At 39.5% G+C, this 22372-nt stretch overlaps 1 protein-coding gene across 1 annotated transcript in view; it reads left to right on the top strand.

Moving 5' to 3' along the window:
- The window catches only part of LOC126455440 (cadherin-86C-like), a 290066-nt gene that overhangs the window by 150629 nt on the left and 117065 nt on the right, over positions 1–22372 (top strand). Inside the window, exon 11 of the mRNA XM_050091193.1 lies at positions 6236–6394. Within this exon, the coding sequence (XP_049947150.1) occupies positions 6236–6394 (159 nt within the window). The remainder of the gene's footprint in view (positions 1–6235; positions 6395–22372) is intronic.

The raw sequence follows: 22372 nt of genomic DNA, 5'->3' as shown, positions 1-22372 counted from the left end.
ATCATCTATTTCTGGTAATTTGTCCAAGTCTTCATCGTTGTACTCAGATTCACCAGACATATCCACGTTGGCATCGCACTCTTCATAATGCGCCTCACTAAAGTCGTCATCTGATTCCTGCTCATAAAGCTTCCAGTTGACCTTGTTATTGGGATGTTTTGTGGCTAGCAACAAATCTTTCTCCGGTGTATCAGTTGCAATTAAACTTCGTCCTCTCTTACATTTATTGTTCTTCTTTCTGTTCTCTGCTTTTGGATATCCTCGAATTATTTCAAGAGAAACTCCATGAGGAAAAGCTGTTTGGGTGTTAAGCACTGCAGATGGTCCTGCTCACTGCAGATCTAGTGACGGGCTGACATTGACTGAGGCTTGTCCTGCAGATTGTGCATCCTTGATATGATGGAGAGAATTAAGATCTGAAGTTGTTCTGTTTGCCTCCACGACCCTGTCTGTTATTTTGCTGACCATAAAGTCTTCGTCAGTAAAGATGTCTTCATCAAATGGAAATATTCCACATTTCTTGAAAGCTGAACATATGTTAGTGGGTACCATTGGTCTGTCATGAGCAATTCTGACACATGCAGCTACATCATAAATAGTGAGAGAAGTGCCTTTCCTGTGTATGAGTTTTGAATTTAATGCTGAGTAATAAGTTCCCTTGAATGAAGAGAACACTCCCACATCTAGAATCTGCAGTTTGTTTGAGGTATGTGGGGGTATAGTTAGCATAACCACCCCATTAGCTTTTGCTACATCTATTACCTCAATTGACAGATGGCTTTCATGATTGTCTAAAATTTGAAGTGCAGCATTGTCTTGGCTACTACTGGATTTGTGGATGAAATGTTTCATGACATCCACAAAAAGTTCACTATTCATCCAGCCTGTCTTTGTTGCTAACCCCAGGGTGCCTGTTGGTGCATTACTTATCATATGTTGTTTAAAATGTACTCAAGGAAATATCATTGCTGGTGGCAGGGAAGTACCTCCTGCACTGATTTTGCAACAGGTGGTCACTAAGACACCACATTCTCCACTAGTAGCTTGAGAAATCTGTTTACTTCCCTTTCGTGCCACTACCTTTGGAAGCCTATCTGGTACAGTTGAGATACTGGTTTCATCCAGACCGAAAACACTAGTACCACCAGCGAAAGTAGGGTATCTCCGGTAAAGGTCATTCAAGTTTTTGAAGAAATTCGAAACAGTATACCAATTAAAGGACGTTGCTCTGGATAAGCTGCAGCCCTCTGGGGTTCGGGTACTTAAACTTGGATTTCATTTCATGAACCCACAGAACCAGTCTATACCAGCCATTCCCTTCATCCAGTTCTCAGGACATTTCAGATCATTTTTCAAGGCTAGCTCACTTACCAAGCACCTGCATATTTAAGTGTCAACACCAAAGCATATCTTAGAAGAACGCAACAAATACTCCACTAGTTCTTTCTCCTGCTCCACACAAAACATCTTATGATTGTCATAGTTTGGTGTCAATCTTTCACTGGAACCCCATTTAATGTTTAGAACATATCGTCGAAGAGTAAGGTAAGGTATTGAATGAGATTTAGCTGCTTGGCGAACTGCCATGCCCTTATTAAGAACATCCTGTACAGCTTCTTGCATAACATCGTGGTCAGTTGTACCTCTGTCCGTCTTCCTGTGGTATGAACGAACCATCTCCAAACCTGATAATATAAACCAGGACTGCTGAACGCCTTTAATTTAAAAGCCTTAAATACCTACACATGTGTTTTTACCCATGCTAAGGAAACTCAGTACAGAGAGTGCTTGTATTGGACAATTAAAAGATTCCTGGGGCACAATGGACCACCCTGGGGCACAATGAACCATGGCTCATTGTGCCCCAGGAGAGCTTGGTTCATATTTCAAACAAAGCTCATGTGAGGTTATGTATGAACATTGTTAATATTTGAAGATCTATATCATTAAAATACAGTATTGGTTTGTTACAATGACTTACTTTCTCTAAAATTTGGTGACAAAGGATTGAACAAAATTCGATCTATCTATGTCTCCAAAAATTACCTCACTGTTACAAAACTAACATATCACCAGCACAACACTAATGGCGGGAACTAGATCCTCCAGAAAACAAATGGATGCCAGTAGAGCAGTACTGACAACACATGCACAGAGGAAAAAATAATTTACCACCTTATACTGAAATTAAGCTACCTGATTCATTGTGCCCCTTGGTTCATAGTGCCCCACTCTCCCCTATTGTTTACTTTGGATTCGATAGCTAGTATGATGCATTGGCGGCATGTCCATTGATCTTCTCTGTTAAAGTAGTTCAGGCTAACTTTGGCTTATTTTTGTGGTACACATAATACCTCGTATAACTTTTTTTGAACATATTTTGCACTTATTATGGTCGAAATTCATTGGAGCTGCAGGATCGGCGATTTGTACACTTTTACCCAGCGCCATCTTGTTTCTGGTACTATAAGATGTCATATGAAAAATTTTGTGATAGAGAAATTGAGACAGGGAAATACAGAGCTTGCTGTTATTTCACAAGGACTTACTTCACAATCACAACCTCTTGATGTCTCAATAAATTAAACATTTAAAGCGTATATAAGAGAGGGATGGAACAAATGGATGATGGATGAAACCCAACATGAGTTCACACCAAAGGGAGCTTTAAAATGACCTACAATCAAACAAGTGTGTCAGTGGATAAAACAGTCATGGTCTAGAGTAAGAGAGCGAGAAGTCGGCATAAGTAACACTCTCGATGTCAGTGAAGGCCATCTTAAATATGAATAGGATAATGATGATGATGAAGCGGAGAAAGAAAAAGAAAGTTCAGATGGTGATTTTAAGAGATTTTAAGGTCAGTTCAGTTTTATAAACTAAGAACTTTTTTTTTAGTCTGGCTTTGCAGCTCAATAATTAAAATGGTAAAAATGTTATTTAAAAAAACTGCTTAAAAAAGGTGCATCTTATAACCTGTAGTGTTTTATAGCCCACAAAATACAATAAACATAGGTTTGCTTTTCCTTAACTTATCTTCTAAGATAAGCCACAGTGTCAGTATTGCGTCACGTGTTTCTAGATTTCTCTGGAATCCAAACTGGTCTCCCCCAAGGTTGGCTTCTACCAGCTTCTCCATTCTTCTGTAAAGAATTTGTTATTATTTTGCAACCATGACTTATTAAACTGATAGTGTGGTAATTTTCACACGTGTCAGCAAGTGCTTTCTTTAAAATTGGAATTATTACATTATTCTTGAATTCTGATGGTAGTTTGACATCTTGCACACCAGATGGAAGAGTTCTGCCATGGCTGACTCTCCCAAGCCTATCAAAAGTTCTGACAGTATGTCGTGCACTTCTGGGGCCTTGTTTCAAATCGGGTCTTTCAGTGTTCTGTCGAGTCCTTCTCACAGTATCATATCTCCCATCTCATCTTCAACTATGTCATCTTCCATTTCTGTAATACTGTGTTCAAGTTTGTCGTCCTTGTATAGACCTTCTGTACTCTCCTCCCTCTTTTCAGTGTCCCTTTTTTTGCTTAGGGCTGGTCTTTCATCTGAGCTCTTGATATTCATACAGCTCCTTCTGTTTCCTCCAAAGGCCTCTTTAAAGTTCCAGTGAGTGGTGTCTGTCTCCCCCTAGTGATACATGCTTCTCAATCTTACATTTGCCCTCTAGTCTTCCTGCTTAGCCATTTTGCACCTCCTGTCAATCCCATGTTTATATGTTTCTATTCCCTTTTGCCTACTTCAAATTAACTGCATTTTTATACAGGGTGTATAAAAAAACATCAGATTTTAAAAAATCATAACCATTATGTTGTTTGAGATAGGTATGCAAACAATGTACTATTTGAAAGAGCAAACTCTCAAGTTCTACATGGTTCCCACTAGGTAGCAGCAGTGTGCATCCATTTCAGTTCTAGTATAAATGGTGTCGGGACAACAGAAAGCATTTTGTGTTCTATGTTTTGCGCAATGCGGGTCAGTAATAGCTGTCTAGTGGGACTTTCATACTGGCTATGGTGTGGATAATTCTACAGCACAGAGTATTAAACAAAGGCATGAAAAATTCTGAGAAACAGGTTGTTCGTGTAAAGGCGAATCGCCAGGCCATTCCCAAGTGTCTGACACAGATGTCGAACACATCCGCCATAGTTTCACAATGAGTCTCCAGAAATCTGTTCGCCATACAGCTCGACTGCTCAGCGTGCCCCCAATGTCCGCTGGTGTGTGTTGCGTCAAATGTTTATACATGAAACCATACAAAATTCAGCTGCTGCAAGGTCTTTGTGAAAGTGACAGACAACAAGGTGTGGGGTTATGTACTTTCGTTCTTGGCAAGATGGAAGATGACAGGTTTCTTTCATGATTAGTGTTTAGTAACCAGGCAATTTTCCATTTAAATGGAAAGGTGAACTATCATAATGTGAGAATATGGGGTACAGAACAACCACATGCAGTTGTGTAACATGAGAGGGACTCTCCAAAACTTAATATGTTTTGTGCAGTTTCTTGGGAAAAGATATATGTTCCATTTTTCTTTGCCGAGCACACTGTTACAGGAAACACATATTTCGATATGCTTGAGAACTTTCTTTTCCTACAGTTGGAGACTGATTCGAATAACTTCATTTACAAATAGGGTGGTGCACCACTATACTGGCATCTGGAAGAGTGGGAATTTTTAAATCAAAGGATTACTGAATGATGGGTCAGTCACAGTGGCCCAAATGATTCAGCCTTACATTACTGGCCTCCAAGGTCAATGGACCTGACTGTATGTGATTATTTCTTGTGGGGTTTTATAAAGAATTGTGTTTATGTCCCTCCATTACCAACAACAATGAATGAACTGAGACTTTGCATAACAGCAGCTGTGGAAGCTGCAACTCAAGACATGCTCTCTGCAGTGTGAGAAAAATTTGAATACCGCACTGACATACGCCGTACATCTCAAGGGGGGGGGGGGGGGGGGGGGCATATTGAACACCTACGAAAAAGTGTGAAAAAAAAATTTGTGTTTCCCATCCATTAAGAAACAAAATTCATTGTATATATTTATTAACTTGAGAAGTACAGATGTGCCAAATCAAATGATTCTGTCTGGTACACCCTGTATTTTCTCCTTTCATTAGTTCAATACAGTATCTCCTGTGTTATCCAAGGATTTCTACTAGGCCTTGTCTTTTTACCTACTTGGTCCTCTGTTGCCTTCACTATTTCATCTGTCAAATCTACCCATTCATCTTTTACTGTATTCCTGCCCCCTGTTCTAGTCAACCATTGCCAAATGCTCCCCCTGAAATTCTTAACAACATCCGGTTCTTTTGACTTGTCTAGGTCCCATCTCCTTAATTTCCTAACTTTTTGCATTTTCTTCAGTTTTAATCTGCAGTTCATAACCTTGTGGTCAGAGTAGACATTTATCCCTGAAAATGCCTTGCACTTCAAAATCAGGTTCCAAAATCTCTGTCTTGCATTATATAATCAATCTGAGACATCTGATGTCTCCAGGTGTTTTCAATGTATACAACCTTTTTTATGATTCATAAATCAAGTGTTAGTGATGCTCTGTTGAAAATATTACCAGATGCTTCCTCTTTCATTGCTTCCCCCAGTCCATATTCACCTACTATTTTTCCTTCTCTTTCTTTTCCTACTATAAAATTCCAGTCCCCCATCACAATTACATTTTGATCTCCCTTAACTATCTGAATAATTTCTTTTATCTCATCATACATTTCTTCAACTTCTTGATCATCTGCAGAGATATTTAACATATAAACTTGTACTTTTGTGGTAGGTGAGGCTTCGTGTCTATTGGCGATGATAAGGCGTTTACTATGCTTTTCATAGTAGCTCACCTGCATTCCTATTTTCTTATTCTTTATTAAACTCACTCCTGCATTACCCCTATTTGACTTTATATATAACTCATTATTCTCCTCCACAATACCTAACTTCAACCTATCCATTTCCCTTTTTAAATTTTTTAACTTACCTGCCCAATTAAGAGTTTTAACAATTGACGCTCCAATCTGTGGAACCCCAGTATGGAAGAAAATGCTACTTCTTGAATAAGGTTCAGTTTCTGTGTTCATTTGACTAACTTTTTACTGTGTAAATTAGAATACTTTATTCAACTGGAATATAAATTTTCAAGAAGTATTGCAATATAAGTTAATTAGTACTACAATGATCTTTTGTACTAATGTGTATTTCATTTTATAGATCATAGCCCATCAGCTGGGACCAGATGAATCATTATCTAGTTCGGCAGAAGTCACTGTATTTCTCAATGATGTTAATGACAATGCTCCTGTGTTTGACAAAGCAGAATACCAGGCAGTGGTGATGGAAAATATATCTGCAGGGTTCTTACTAACTCAGGTAAGTGCAATGCAAAGAAACAAATGTTACAGCTTTAAGGGGAGTTGGAATGCCGGAAAATGGAAAAAATTCACATTTTCAGTTTTTAACCTTATAACTTAATTTGAAATTTTCTGCTTAAAATGGTGCAAAATTTGTTAAGAAATTCCAATTGGAAGTATTTTTATTTAATTTTTCAAAATTACATGTGCGCCCAGCAAAGTTACCCATCTTGTGATTTGTACACATTTAAATCTTCGCATTTCCGAAAACATTACATATAGAAGGCTGTGGATTTCACTCTTCAGTTGTAGAATCTTTGATCCTTCCATAGGTACCATTGTTTTTACGACTAGCTGTGTTTATTGTTCAGTTTTTGATCTGTGAGTGTTTGTTTTGAGCCTCGAGTTTAGTTTGTCGCTCATTTGGAGTTTGTTATCTGTCTTGTTTTGACTTTCAGTGGTGAGTGCGTAGTTTCTACGATGCCTAGGAGTGCATCATTATTTAAAAAGCGAAAGTTTCGCGGTAATAGATTTACAAATAACGTTTGTTCAAGTGATTCTGCTTCAGCACCTGTTGATGCTGGTGAAAGTTCTGACGTTTGTACAGCTGAGATGTGTGAAGGAGACACGCCCACCAGTGCATCAAAAAAGAAGTTATCAAACTGTGCAAGTGAAATTACAGATGAAGCTTCTAATGAACAATATGTTTTAGTCGACTTTCCTGTTTTTACTGAGTTTATGAAGAAATGTTTGTGTTGTAATCTTTGTGGAGGTTCTTTTGATATGAACATAACAAAATCTATAGGACTTTCCTGCAAAATTGCTATAGTTTGTGCCAGTTGTGAAAATGAGACCTGTTTTTGGAGCTCTAAAACATGCAGTAGCAATTTGTTTGAGAGTAATATCAGGCTAATGTATGCAATGAGAGCAATTGGTAAAGGACATACTGCTGCTCAAACATTTTGTGCCATAATGAATCTTCCACCTCCACCTGCTAAAATTGACAATTACACTGAAGTGATAGGAGATGCTGTTCAGTCTGTAGCAGATTTATCAATGAAAGCTGCTGCCAGTGAAGCAAAATATGTAAATGAAGGAAACCCAGATATCCCTGTTGCTTTTGATGGAACCTGGCAGAAAAGGGGTCACACATCCAAAAATGCTGTTGCTACTGTTACTAGTGTGGACAGCGGTAAAGTTTTGGACTATGAAGTGCTCACTAAACATTGTTACCATTGTGCATCTGGTAAGATAGAAGCAGCTCACATATGTAGCAAGAATTATGAAGGTACGAGTGGAGGCATGGAGGCTGCCGCTGCTGTGAAAATGTTTAGCAGATCAGAAAAAGAACGGGGAGTATTTTACACAAAATTCCTTGGAGATGGGGACTCCAAGGCATACAAAAGTGTTACAGAATCCATGCCATATGTCAATAAGACAATAACTAAACTAGAATGTGTCGGTCATGTTCAGAAACGAATGGGCACTCGTCTAAGGAAACTGAAACAGAATCTGAAGGACAAAATTTTGTCAGATGGTAAAACCATTAGAGGTCGCCTGTCAGATAAAATTATAAATGAATTACAACAATACTATGGTATGGCAATAAGAAATAATGCAAATAATTTGCAGGAAATGAGACAAGCTGTATGGGCCACATATTTACATCGATCATCAACTGATGATAATCCTCAACATTTTGCTTGTCCAGATGGTCCTCAGTCATGGTGCAATTATAGAAAATCTCAAGCTACTGGGGATCCTTATCACCATAAAAATTATATTCCATTGGCTGTTATGGAAGTAATTAAACCAATATATAGAGACTTGGGGCATCCTGATCTTCTGCGAAAATGTCTTCATGGTTGTACCCAGAATCAAAACGAGTCGTTCAACAACCTCATTTGGACTCGTGTACCTAAGAATGTATTTGTTGGGATAAAAACATTGAAATGGGGAGTCAGTGATGCTGTTATTTCATTCAATGATGGTCATATGGGTAGGCTAAAGGTCATGGCAAGGCTCGGCATTGCTCCTGGTATCAACACCATCAGAGGTCTTCAGCTTCTGGACAGCGTGCGAGTAAGGAAGGCTCAGTATGCAGCTGAATTTAATACAAAAAAAGCAAGGGCAGCAAGGAGAAGAAAGCTTCTAGGTGAAGAAGAAGAACTAGAAGATGACCCTGATTACTCTGCTGGACACTTTTGATAATAGAATAAAAGGTATTTGTGAATTTTCATAATAAATTACTTTAATCGCATTTTCTGGCATTTGACATTTTTAGTGTTACATGTACCTTTATCTCATAAACCACTCAACCAACAACATTCAAATTTTCAGAAATGCTGCAAAACAGTTCAAAGAGGCCACTGAACTAGAATCATGACAAGAACTGGCTTATTCTCTGAACTAGGGAAGTTTATGTTATACTTTTTCCAATAAAAAATGGCTTAATGGTAAAAAATTCATAAATACTATACCAACAAAAAGAAAACATTGGTTCTAGTTCAGTGGGCTCACAATATATGCTGAAAACCTCTGCCAGAATTTCAAAGTTCTGAAGATAATAGTTCCAAAGAAAAAGGTACACAAAGTTAGCAAATTTAACATTGGCGAGATAGGGCATTCCAACTCCCCTTAACAGTAGTAGTAATACATAAATTTATAACTGGAAAATTGCACCAACTTGGTGCTTCAGTTTTGCATCATGTGCATCATCAGTTCTATCACTCACCATAGTTGTCTGCTTTTAATGACTGATTTTTCTGCCTTGCAAGTTTGCGTTATTTTTTATATATTCTTACAAAGCATCTCTTTGTTGGTTACAAAGCCTGCCATTCTGCATATATTGTGGGGCACTCGAAGCTCTTTGGGACAGGGGAGATGACTGGGGTGCACGCTGGACAATGCAATTGAAGGGCACTCTGTACTAGTGCTCTTTTTAATAAAGAGTATTGTTGTGAGCCAGGTGTGTTGTCTCCATCAGTGGCTTACTACCACTGCAATATCTCATTTCCTACATTGGTGACCCCCTGTCAACCACAAATACATGCAAATTTGTCTCAAAATCTGATAGTTCTTACTATGCAGTAACAATGTAGCCATCATACATCTCATCACCAGCACTGTACCTATGTCAACAGACACTGCTCACAGGACTGCAGCGCAGAATCAGTGCGGACAGTGTGTGAATCTGACTGTGAAAACAGAGTGTACGAATAATCTGTTTTCATTACAGCTAGCCAACAGTGGCACAACACTGCATCAACAGTGGTGACATATGATGAACCCATCAACTGACTTAAATACAGTGAATTCTACAGTCTCCTTTGAGTGCTTTCTCAATTCTAATCATCTCTGCAATGCCGTGTTTGTGTCACCCGCGTCTTTCACGCAAACTATTTCAACATTTGCAATTTGCCATGCAATGACCAACTACATCATCTTGCCTCACACACTTCACTGACATTCCGTGATAACTGGTAAATTCACTTATTCGGGTGGTGCTCAGATCAAAATATCACTTTTCCAAGCCAAGAATAATATGCCATGCTGTGAGTGCTGTGGTTGATCATGCTATCAACAGACTTACAGCTCACTGTGAGTGTGAATGAGACAGAGCCAACCAGATGGTGTTTGGCTATGGCTGACAGAATGTTCACTCTCATTCACTATAGGCTAAAAGTAACATGGCACAATGTTAGATTCAACAATACACACAGCAGCCCCCATGCCACATGAATGCAGCTGACTGGGAACAAAGGGCCACAATCATGGCAGACTGCAGCACTCCTCGCTGTCTGTACAGGAAAGCACACTGGTGCCCAGAGCTACACATGCCAATAATGTCACATAACCCACACAGGCTCTAGGTTCTACTCCCTGCTTGTATCATATGCAATTCTGTGATGCGGCACACAAATGTCGAGACCCTTGCAGATAACTAAACTCCACAAGCAGGTCACAGTAGCCTGCGATGCCTCACCAAGTTGCCTACAATCCACCAGAACATCCAACACATGTATCCTTGTCTCAGCTGTTGCTCATGGACATCTCTTTGTCTTGAACAAAGCATCAAACCAATATCTCCTAATTTTCACAGACTCTGATGTTAGCTCACTTCCACACTCTTCCCCTCCAACTTTCATGCCTATGACTGCCCTCATGCTCCAGGCTGCTAATGACTCCAACATTAGTGTATACAGCACCATTGCACACACCATGCAACTCTTGTACAAACTCCAGTGTCCGTGGACTTTCCTGGTGGCTGCCATGGTAGAACCAGTCATCGGAATGAACTTTTTATGACATCAGCAGCTCTCTCATGATGTCTTACAGTCCACACTCATTCACCACATCTCAAGTGAATGAGTTCAAACTATCTCCACCCTTTCCATGCCTCCAAAACTGGTGCCTGGTGCACTCACCCTCGATCATTCCATCCATGACCTCAGGTAACACACGGACACAGTAACTCCGGATAGAAAATGTCAAGCTTTAATGTCACTTTGCTGCTGCCACCATGCACCATGGCTATAGCAGCAGCACACAAGCAGCTCTGCATGGCAGACAACAAACAGCTGGACACAGTGCTGCCTCCGATGTGCAGACATGCTTCCACCCCAGTACACACCATGCCAATACAGATGCTGCTGGCTGCCAGAGTCACCACAAGGTCAGTAAATTGCAGAGTGCAGTGTCTGTTAACAGTGCTCCCAACCCCGCCACCTCAAGCATATATGCACACACCTGTGCTACTCGTGACAGAGCTATATATTGCATAGTAACCACAGATGGACCCCCAGTTCAACATAAACCACAATGGTTAGCCCCAGTGGATCTGCAAATTGCAAAAGCTGCAGTTAACAATCTCCTTCAAGTAGGAATTATTTGCCCTTCAGGTAATCCCTCGGTCTCCAGAATCAAGCTTGTTCCAGATTGCGCAATGGTTAGAGGGTTAATTCTAAACAGTACATAACAGCTATCCTATTCCCAACATACAGGGCTTTGTGCATGACCTCGCAGGTGCTACAATCTTCAGTGCGGTTAATTGCAAGCTTGCCTACCTACAAATACTGATGCATTCTAACAAAATCCAAAAGACTGTGATTATAAATCCATTTGGACTTTTTGCGTACCTCTTTATGCTGTACAGGCTTGAAAATGCTGCACGGGCTTGGCAGCAGTTCATTGGCAGTCTCCTATTCCACTTCCTCCTGCTGCTATACATACCTTGATGACATACTCATATTCTTGTGTTCCACAGATGAGAACTCTTGGCACCTAGGACAAGTGCTAGTTGCACTGCAGAACGGCAGAATGGTCATGAACAAGGCAAAATTACGACTACAGCAGATGGAAGCACTTTCCTTGGGCACACTCTTAGTGCCACTGGCATCAAACCGACAGTTGAACGTATGCTGCACCTGCAAGGCCTTCCTTGCCTGAAAACGTACAATGAACTATAACGATTCCACCTTCCTCAGGCATCTAACTTGCAGATCCCACTACAAATGCCTTGAAAGGCAAAGACAAACACAGAAAAAGGAAATTACCTTGGACCCAGAAATGATAGAAGCGTATTGCCATGCTATAAATTGCCTGCTTTAAGCTGTTATGTTAGCACACTCACAACCAGATGTACAATTGACATTTACTATGGATGAAAGCAACACAGAAATTAGAGCTGTCCTTCAACACATAGTTTATGGTGTGCGACAACCACTTCAATTTTTCTCCAACAAACTCTTGGCCATGCAATCAAAATGTTCAGCATTTGAGCACAAGCTGCTTGCAGTTTACTCTGCTGTGTGTTATTTCAGTGAAGACATCGAAGGTCGCCATGTGACAATATTTACAGATCATAAGTCCTTGATCAATGCCTTTCACAATCTGTCCACAGACACCAGCCCCCGTCATTTCTGTTATTTGGATCTTCTTGGCCAATACACAACTGACATCCGACACATGCACAGAGCCAATAATATCATATCTGATTATTTTTTACATCTTTCTGCAATCTCTCTACAATACAACTACGAATGCATTGCAAAGAACAAACAATCCCACCATCAATGAACTACTCTCTGATGGAAATATGAGCCTTCAGTCTGAACAATGCACTTATACTTTGACACCACATTACTCAGTGATGTCTCCCTGGGAAAACCATGGCCACTGGTCCCCCTCAACATGTGATGTGAAGTATTTGACGAGCATCAGAACCTGAGCCACCCTGGTGGCTGATTATGGACTGTTTTGTGTGGCCTAATGTAAAATGTAACTGTTGCCACTGGGCACAACTGGGTGTCATACTCAACCTATATTAGGCAACTTTTCCTTCCTGAAAGCATGTTTTAGACATGTCCTCAGTGACATCATTTGGCCACTGCCTTGGTCCAAACAGTTTCATTACATTCTGTCTGCCATTGATGGAAAGACTCCATGATATCATAGCAGACACCACTGCACAGACTTTTGTCAAGATATGGATTGCATGCTTTGCATACCTGATGATATCCCAACCAGCCAGGGCAGACAGTTCGAGTCAGCCAGTTTCAGTGCTCTTTGCAGCCTCTGTAGGATTGACCATATGCACAACTTTGCTTACCATGTGCAAAGCAATGGCCTGATGGAGAGGTGGCATAGAACAATGAAAGCGGCACTCACATGCCATGGGGGCTCATGGACCAGAACACTACCATAGGTTCTACTAGACACACAGACTACATATAAAGAGAACCTTCAGGTTGTGTATTGATAACCTTTGCACTCCCTGCAGATTATACTGTTCTCGTGACTGACATCAATGAGTCTGATCTTCCGCAATTGGTACAACTCATCAAGGATCACATCCAACACACACGGATGCCTCCACCAATAGCACACTCCATGCGGAATTATTCGTTCATAGAGGTCTCAAACACTGTCGCCAGGTGATGTAGCATGATGACACGATACTCCCTGCATTGCTATCTCCTTATTTGGGATGCTACAAAGTGCTCAGATGTGGAACCCATATCTTAGACATTTTGATTGATTCTCCCTTAACCACCTTAAACCGGCACAGGTACTGCAAAACAGATTTCCTCCATTGTCACTGGATGACAATAACACCCACCTCAACACCCATAAAACCAACATACATAATAATAATAATAATAATAATAATAATAATAATAAACCCCGTGGAGGCCCGGGAAAAGAATAGGCCTCCGGTATGTTCTGCCATAAAACGCGACGAAAAGAACAAACCACTAATAGGGCTAACCCCCCTTTTAGTGTGATTAATTGGTTCAGGACAGAACTAAAGAAGCCTCGGACAAGCGCCGTTATGGTCAGGGACGACGCTCGAACCCTATGCCCGCCCACAATGGTAATGACACTGCTAGCCAACTGGAAAATGATTTAAATCCAAATAGAGGTGTTTTGCAGGATATGCTTCCTGCGACCACCCTAGAAGGAAAACAAAGACAGAGGATGAGATGGTCAGATGAAGTTAATCGACACCTCATGTTCTGTTATTACCAAGCAACAAACCTAGGAACCAACACATCTGGATACCAATCACAAGTATACACAACATTTATTACCAGATAGCCAGAATTAAAATTTTTAACAGAACAACGACTAGCTGATCAGATTTTTGTAATAATAAAAAATAACAGGATACCCCAGTCAGAATTAGGAAACATCACACAACAAGTACAACAGATACTGGAACAAAATAATGTGCAATCAGAAGAAGAAGAAGAAGAAGAAGAAGAAAATACAGTAGTGGACTCAAACATCCCAGAGCAAACAAACAAAGAACAACATGCATCAATTAAACAATCAGAGGAAAACAAAATCTTAAGATAGCCACCAGAACAAGCACAAATAGAACACGGAGTGACACACGTGTTAGATATAGAAGAAAAATTTCAGCTGACATATTTAGAATACAAAGACACAAATACAGACATTAGACCATTCTTGCATAGACCGCCAAATAACCCACAAGTCGAAACAACAATAAAAACTATCAACACAATCATACACAACAAAATAAATGAAAACACAACTATGGAAGAGTTACAACTACTTGTTTATACAGGAGCACTCACTACACTAAATATACACACTAGGCAGAGATCAGAACCAACCAACACACAGAAGAAACCGACAAAACCAGCATGGCAACACAGGCTACAGATCAGAATAGAAAAACTGAGAAAAGACATCGGACAGCTAACACAATTTATAAGAAATGAAATGTCAGAAAAAAAGGGAAAAGGTTAGGTAAAATCTCACAACAAGAAGCGATAGAGCAATTAGATGAAAAGAAGCAGAAATTACAAGCATTGGCCAAACGACTTAGAAGATACAAAAAAAAGTGAAAATAGAAGGAAACAAAACCAAACATTCAACACAAACGAAAAGAGATTTTGCCAGACAATAGATAACACACACATTAAAATAGACAATCCACCAAACATAACAGACATGGAACACTTCTGGAGCAACATATGGTCAAACCCAGTACAACATAACAGGCATGCACGGTGGATACAAGCAGAAACAGACACATACAAGATGATACCACAAATGCCTGAAGTGATAATTTTGCAACATGAAGTCACCCAAGCAATTAATTCTACTCACAATTGGAAAGCCCCTGGAAAAGATAAAATAGCAAATTTCTGGATAAAGAAGTTCACCTCAACACATTCACATCTAACTAAATTATTTAACAGTTACATTGCAGATCCATACACATTCCCTGATACACTTACACATGGAATAACTTATCTGAAACCTACAGATCCAGCAGACACAGCAAACCCAGCTAAATATCTCCCCATAACATGTCTACCAACAATATACAAAATATTAACTTCAGTCATTACACAGAAATTAATGACACATACAACACAGAACAAAATTATAAGTGAAGAACAAAAAGGCTGTTGCAAAGGAGCACGAGGGTGTAAAGAGCAACTGATAATAGATGCAGAGGTGACATATCAAGCTAAAACTAAACAAAGGTCACTACACTACGCATACATTGATTACCAAAAAGCTTTTGATAGTGTACCCCACTCATGGTTACTACAGATATTGGAAATATACAAAGTAGATCCTAAATTGATACAGTACCTAAACATAGTAATGAAAAATTGGAAAACCACACTTAATATCCAAACAAATTCAAATAATATCACATCACAGCCAATACAGATTAAGCGTGGAATATACCAAGGAGACTCATTAAATCCTTTCTGGTTCTGTCTTGCTCTGAACCCACTATCCAACATGCTAAATAATACAAATTATGGATACAATATTACTGGAACATACCCACACAAAATCACACATTTGCTATACATGGATGATCTAAAACTACTGGCAGCAACAAATCAACAACTCAACCAATTACTAAAGATAACAGAAGTATTCAGCAATGATATAAATATGGCTTTTGGAACAGACAAATGTAAGAAAAATAGCATAGTCAAGGGAAAACACACTAAACAAGAAGATTACATATTGGATAACCACAGCGACTGCATAGAAGCGATGGAAAAAACAGATGCCTATAAATATCTAGGATACAGACAAAAAATAGGAATAGATAATACACTCCTGGAAATTGAAATAAGAACACTGTGAATTCATTGTCCCAGGAAGGGGAAACTTTATTGACACATTCCTGGGGTCAGATACATCACATGATCACACTGACAGAACCACAGGCACATAGACACAGGCAACAGAGCATGCACAATGTCGGCACTAGTACAGTGTATATCCACCTTTCGCAGCAATGCAGGCTGCTATTCTCCCATGGAGACGATCGTAGAGATGCTGGATGTAGTCCTGTGGAACGGCTTGCCATGCCATTTCCACCTGGCGCCTCAGTTGGACCAGCGTTCGTGCTGGACGTGCAGACCGCGTGAGACGACGCTTCATCCAGTCCCAAACATGCTCTATGGGGGACAGATCCGGAGATCTTGCTGGCCAGGGTAGTTGACTTACACCTTCTAGAGCACGTTGGGTGGCACGGGATACATGCGGACGTGCATTGTCCTGTTGGAACAGCAAGTTCCCTTGCCGGTCTAGGAATGGTAGAACGATGGGTTCGACGACGGTTTGAATGTACCGTGCACTATTCAGTGTCCCCTCGACGATCACCAGTGGTGTACGGCCAGTGTAGGAGATCGCTCCCCACACCATGATGCCGGGTGTTGGCCCTGTGTGCCTCAGTCGTATGCAGTCCTGATTGTGGCGCTCACCTGCACGGCGCCAAACACGCATACGACCATCATTGGCACCAAGGCAGAAGCGACTCTCATCGCTGAAGACGACACGTCTCCATTCGTCGATCCATTCACGCCTGTCACGACACCACTGGAGGCGGGCTGCACGATGTTGGGGCGTGAGCGGAAGACGGCCTAACGGTGTGCGGGACCGTAGCCCAGCTTCATGGAGACGGTTGCGAATGGTCCTCGCCGATACCCCAGGAGCAACAGTGTCCCTAATTTGCTGGGAAGTGGCGGTGCGGTCCCCTACGGCACTGCGTAGGATCCTACGGTCTTGGCGTGCATCCGTGCGTCGCTGCGGTCCGGTCCCAGGTCGACGGGCACGTGCACCTTCCGCCGACCACTGGCGACAACATCGATGTACTGTGGAGACCTCACGCCCCACGTGTTGAGCAATTCGGCGGTACGTCCACCCGGCCTCCCGCATGCCCACTATACGCCCTCGCTCAAAGTCCGTCAACTGCACATACGGTTCACGTCCACGCTGTCGCGGCATGCTACCAGTGTTAAAGACTGCGATGGAGCTCCGTATGCCACGGCAAACTGGCTGACACTGACGGCGGCGGTGCACAAATGCTGCGCAGCTAACGCCATTCGACGGCCGACACCACGGTTCCTGGTGTGTCCGCTGTGCCGTGCGTGTGATCATTGCTTGTACAGCCCTCTCGCAGTGTCCGGAGCAAGTATGGTGGGTCTGACACACCGGTGTCAATGTGTTCTTTTTTCCATTTCCAGGAGTGTACAAATATTAAAGAAGAACTAAAAGAAAATATAGACAAAGACTAACAAAAATACTGAAAACAGAAATGGCAGCAAGAAACAAGACAAAAGCTATAAATACTTATGCTATACCAATATTGACCTACTCATTTGGAGTAGTGAAATGGAGTAACACAGACCTAGAAGCACTCAACACACTTACACGATCACAATGCCACAAATATAGAATACATCACATAGATTCAGCAGCAGAAAGATTCACATTAAGCAGAAAGGAAGGAGGAAGGGGATTCATCGATATAAAAAACCTACATTAAGGACAGGTAGACAATTTAAGAAAATTCTTTCTAGAACAAGCAGAAACTAGCAAAATACACAAAGCAATCACTCATATAAATACATTGGCTACACCACTGCAATTTCATAACCACTTCTACAACCCTTTAGATCACATAACATCAACAGATACAAAGAAAGTAAATTGGAAAAAGAAAACACTACATGGCAAGCACCCGTATCATCTAACAAAGCCACACATCGATCAAGACACATCCAACACATGGCTAAGAAAAGGCAATATATACAGTGAGACGGAAGGATTCATGATTGCAATACAGGATCAAACAATAAACACCAGATATTACAGCAAGCATATTATTAAAGATCCCAATACCACAACAGATAAATGCAGACTTTGCAAACAACAAATAGAAACAGTAGATCACATCACAAGCGGATGTACAATATTAGCAAATACAGAATACCCCAGAAGACATGACAATGTAGCAAAAATAATTCACCAACAACTTGCCATACAATATAAACTAATAAAACAACACATTCCCACATACAAGTATGCACCACAAAATGCACTGGAGAATGATGAATACAAATTATACTGGAACAGAACCATTATAGCAGATAAAACAACATCACATAACAAACCTGACATCATACTCACCAATAAAAAGAAGAAATTAACACAACTAATTGAAATATCCATACCCAATACAACAACCCAGTAGCTCCCTACTAGCAGCAAACCAAAGGAAACCAGGTGCAGAGCAAAATTTTCATGAACCAAAACTACAAGAAAACCCGGTGAGTGGTGTCAAAAATCATTCCATTGGAAAACAGTCACTATTATCCTTTAAAATATTACACCATAATGTGCAGTCAATGTTTAATAAGTTACTAGAAATAGATCTCTTCCTAAAAACAAAGCCACACTTAGATGTTCTCTGTATTACTGAACACTGGTCAACAGAAGACAAAATTTAAAAAAAACCGCTTGGTGAATTTACTCTAGCTGGTTATTCTTGTCGGAACAAAAGTAAGGGAGGTGGTACAGCAATCTATGTCAAAAAATATTTAAGATACAAAAGCCTCACAAAGTACAATAATATGCAAATAGAAACAGACTTTGAATTCTTCTTAATTATCTTAACAGACTATAACCTATTGATACTGAATGTATATAGAGCCCCTGATGGGAATATCCAAACCTTCAAACACTCCCTCGAAGCACTACTCACAAAAATTCACTCACTAAACAAAAATCTATTAATAAGTGGAGACTTTAATATTGACATCCTCACACCTGGAAAAAACAAAGACGAATTGTTGAATATTACAAATTCATTCAACCTATCCCCAACTGTAAACACACCAACCAGGATCACAAAAAATTCAAAAACAGCTCTAGATCAGATTTTCATAAACACAGACAAACTGCACCACTCAATCGAAGTCATCAGCACAGGTTACAGTGACCATGAAGCCCAAATACTAACAGCGAATTTAAATCACATAGGACAATATCCCACAATAACTAAAATGCAAAGGCAATTTAATGATGATAATATAAGGCTTTTTAACTATCTGTTAAGGGCTGAAAACTGGGCAGAGGTCTATAAAGAAAATGATGTAAACTACATATTTAATTCCTTCCATGAAACATTTCTCCACCACTTCAATACTGCATTTCCACTGAAATCCAGGAAAATTGGAAACAAACACACAAACTCATGGGTAACAAAAGGGATAAGGATTACCAGCCAAAAAAAGTGTGACTTAAAAAATCACATGAAACACCATGACGTCGATGTTCAGTTTAGGTCATATTGTAAGACCTATTTTGCAATCTATAGGAAAGTTATCCAACAAGCAAAAAAATTATACAATGATAAATTTATAAAGGAATCTAACAATAAAATGAAAGGCTTGTGGACAGTTGTAAAAAATGAAACAAAAAGTAAGCAGCATGTTATAAACAAAACATTAAAACTAAACCTAAATGATGAAGTCACATCAGATCCCCAAAAAATATTAAATGGTTTTAATGACTATTTTAGCAAAATAGCAGAAAACCTGATAAAGAACAACTGCCACAGACCAAATGCTCAACACCAAACGCTAATAGAAACTGCACCGGTACAGGCATCAATGTTTCTTCACAAAGTCTCCAATCCTGAAGTACTTACAGTTATAAAAGGACTAAAGAATAAGTACTCCAGTGGTAGTGACAATATTCCTGATTTAATTGTAAAGAAATGTGGAGAATCCATTGTAGAACCCCTAACCCACATAATAAATGCATCCTTTACAAATGGAGTTTTCCCTGACCTACTAAAGACTTCTAAAATTACCCCACTTCACAAAAAGGGCTCTAAAAATGATGTAGCCAATTACCGACCCATAGCACAACTCAGCTCATTCTCAAAAATATTTGAAAAATTATTTTACACCAGATTGGAAGACTTTACTAATAAACTATCCTTATTGACAAAACACCAGCATGGTTTTAGAAAGCAAAAGACAACTACCACAGCTATTTATGAGTATCTCAACGAAACCTTAAAAGCACTGGATAGTAAGGAAATCACTACTGGTATCTTTTTAGATTTATCCAAAGTGTTTGATGTAATTGACCATACCATACTCCTTAAGAAGTTAGCAAATAAAGGTATAAGAGGAATTGCAAACAAATGGTTAGAATCTTACCTGTCAAACAGATTTCAAAAAGTTGAAATTAATTTTGAAAAAAAGAATACAACCACCCGTCAATCTACTGTCCACTCCTCTGACACAATGCCTATTAGATGTGGTGTGCCACAAGGCTCAATCCTGGGACCCATACTATTTCTGCTATACATTGATGATATAAGCACAAAGCTTGCTACAGGGCATACCACACTATTTGCCGATGACACAAGTATTCTAATAATGGATACTGATACAGAGGACCACAACCAAAAAATTAAACCACTTATGTCGTCACTCAGCAAATGGTTCAACGAGAACAAACTGATTATAAACATACAGAAAACAACCTACATCAACTTCAGACTCTCATCCCAAAAACAAGAAATGCCTGATGTGATTCTAAATAACCAAGAGCTTATGTGTGTGGACCCTGTCAAGTTTCTTGGCATATGGCTTGCAGAAAATCTTAAGTGGGAGACACACACAAATTATATCTCAAAAAAGCTCTCAACTGTGTGTTACATTTTAAGGATACTCAAAAAATCAGTCACAAAATCTGTTCTCATACATGTATATTATGCTTACTTCCATTCTACATTACAGTATGGAATCATATTTTGGGGGAACTCACCTGGAGGTAGATATATTTTCAAAATGCAAAAAATGGCAATACGCATAATATGTAATCTAAGACATAACGAATCATGCAGACAACATTTCAAAACAAATGGCATTATGACACTGCCCTCTGCTTACATTTATAATATCGTCTCATTTGTCAAGTCATACCTGTTAAACAATGACTACACACTAAAATTCAATGGAGATATTCATAACTATGCAACAAGGTAGCAATCTGACCTACATATGATTCAGTCCAGAACTACCTGCTACCAAAAAAGTGTTTTAAATGTTAGGATAAAAATGTATAATAATTTACCCAATGAAATCAAAGCAACAAAGAACCCAAGAGCCGTCACACATAAGTTAAAAAAATATCTCTTGGACCATTGCTTTTATGCAGTTGATCATTTTTTGAAAGGGGTTAAAAATGTAAAAAATATGATAAATGTTCAATTAGGTCTGAAAAATTATATACTGTGCATGTCTATGAAATACACTGGACTACTTTACTATTACATTTGTATTGGCTGTTTGTATTTTACCATACAACATTTGCATTTACTGTTTTGTTAAAGATAGCTAACTTCCTCATTGCAAAATAATGTAAAATCAATTTATTAAATATTACCTGCAAATATGTTCCCTTGACCTATCCAATATCGTATGTAAAACCTTACATCTCTTTGATTTGTATTAACTGTTTTGTTGAAGATAGATAATTTCCTTGCTACAAAATAATGTAAACATCAATTTGTAAAAATTACTGTAAATAGCTCTCTTGACCTATCCAATATCATATGTACAGCTGTACAATACTATGATTGCCTGGATCAATAAAAATACAATACAATACAATACAAATATACAAAAGAAAACAGGAGAAAAAATTGAAAAATACACCCAACTGGCTGAGGAAGTCAAGGACATGTGGCATCAGGATAAAGTTGACATTATACCAATTATACTATCAACTACAGGAGTCGTACCACACAATATCCACCAGTACATCAATGCAATACAGCTACATCCAAACTTATATATACAACTACAGAAATCCGCAATTATTGATACATGTTCAATTACCCGAAAGTTCCTAAATGCAATATAACATATACCGTACAGTTAAAAGGAAGTCACGCTTGATCAAGGTCCGCATCACTTTCCATTTTTAACCAGACTTAACGTCTGAGAAAGTAAAGAAATAATAATAATAATAATAGCAATAATAACAATAATACTCTATTCAACATCCAATGTCCGCCCCTGGTAGCTGCGTGATCAACACGACGGAATGTCATACCTCACAGTTCGGGTTCAATTCCCAGCTGGCTCAGAGATTTTCTCTGCTCAGGGACTGGATGTTGTGT

The sequence above is a fragment of the Schistocerca serialis genome, chromosome 1, assembly GCF_023864345.2.
Source record: "Schistocerca serialis cubense isolate TAMUIC-IGC-003099 chromosome 1, iqSchSeri2.2, whole genome shotgun sequence".
Lineage (NCBI taxonomy): Eukaryota > Metazoa > Arthropoda > Insecta > Orthoptera > Acrididae > Schistocerca > Schistocerca serialis.
This window is presented reverse-complemented; position numbering and strand designations above follow the sequence as displayed.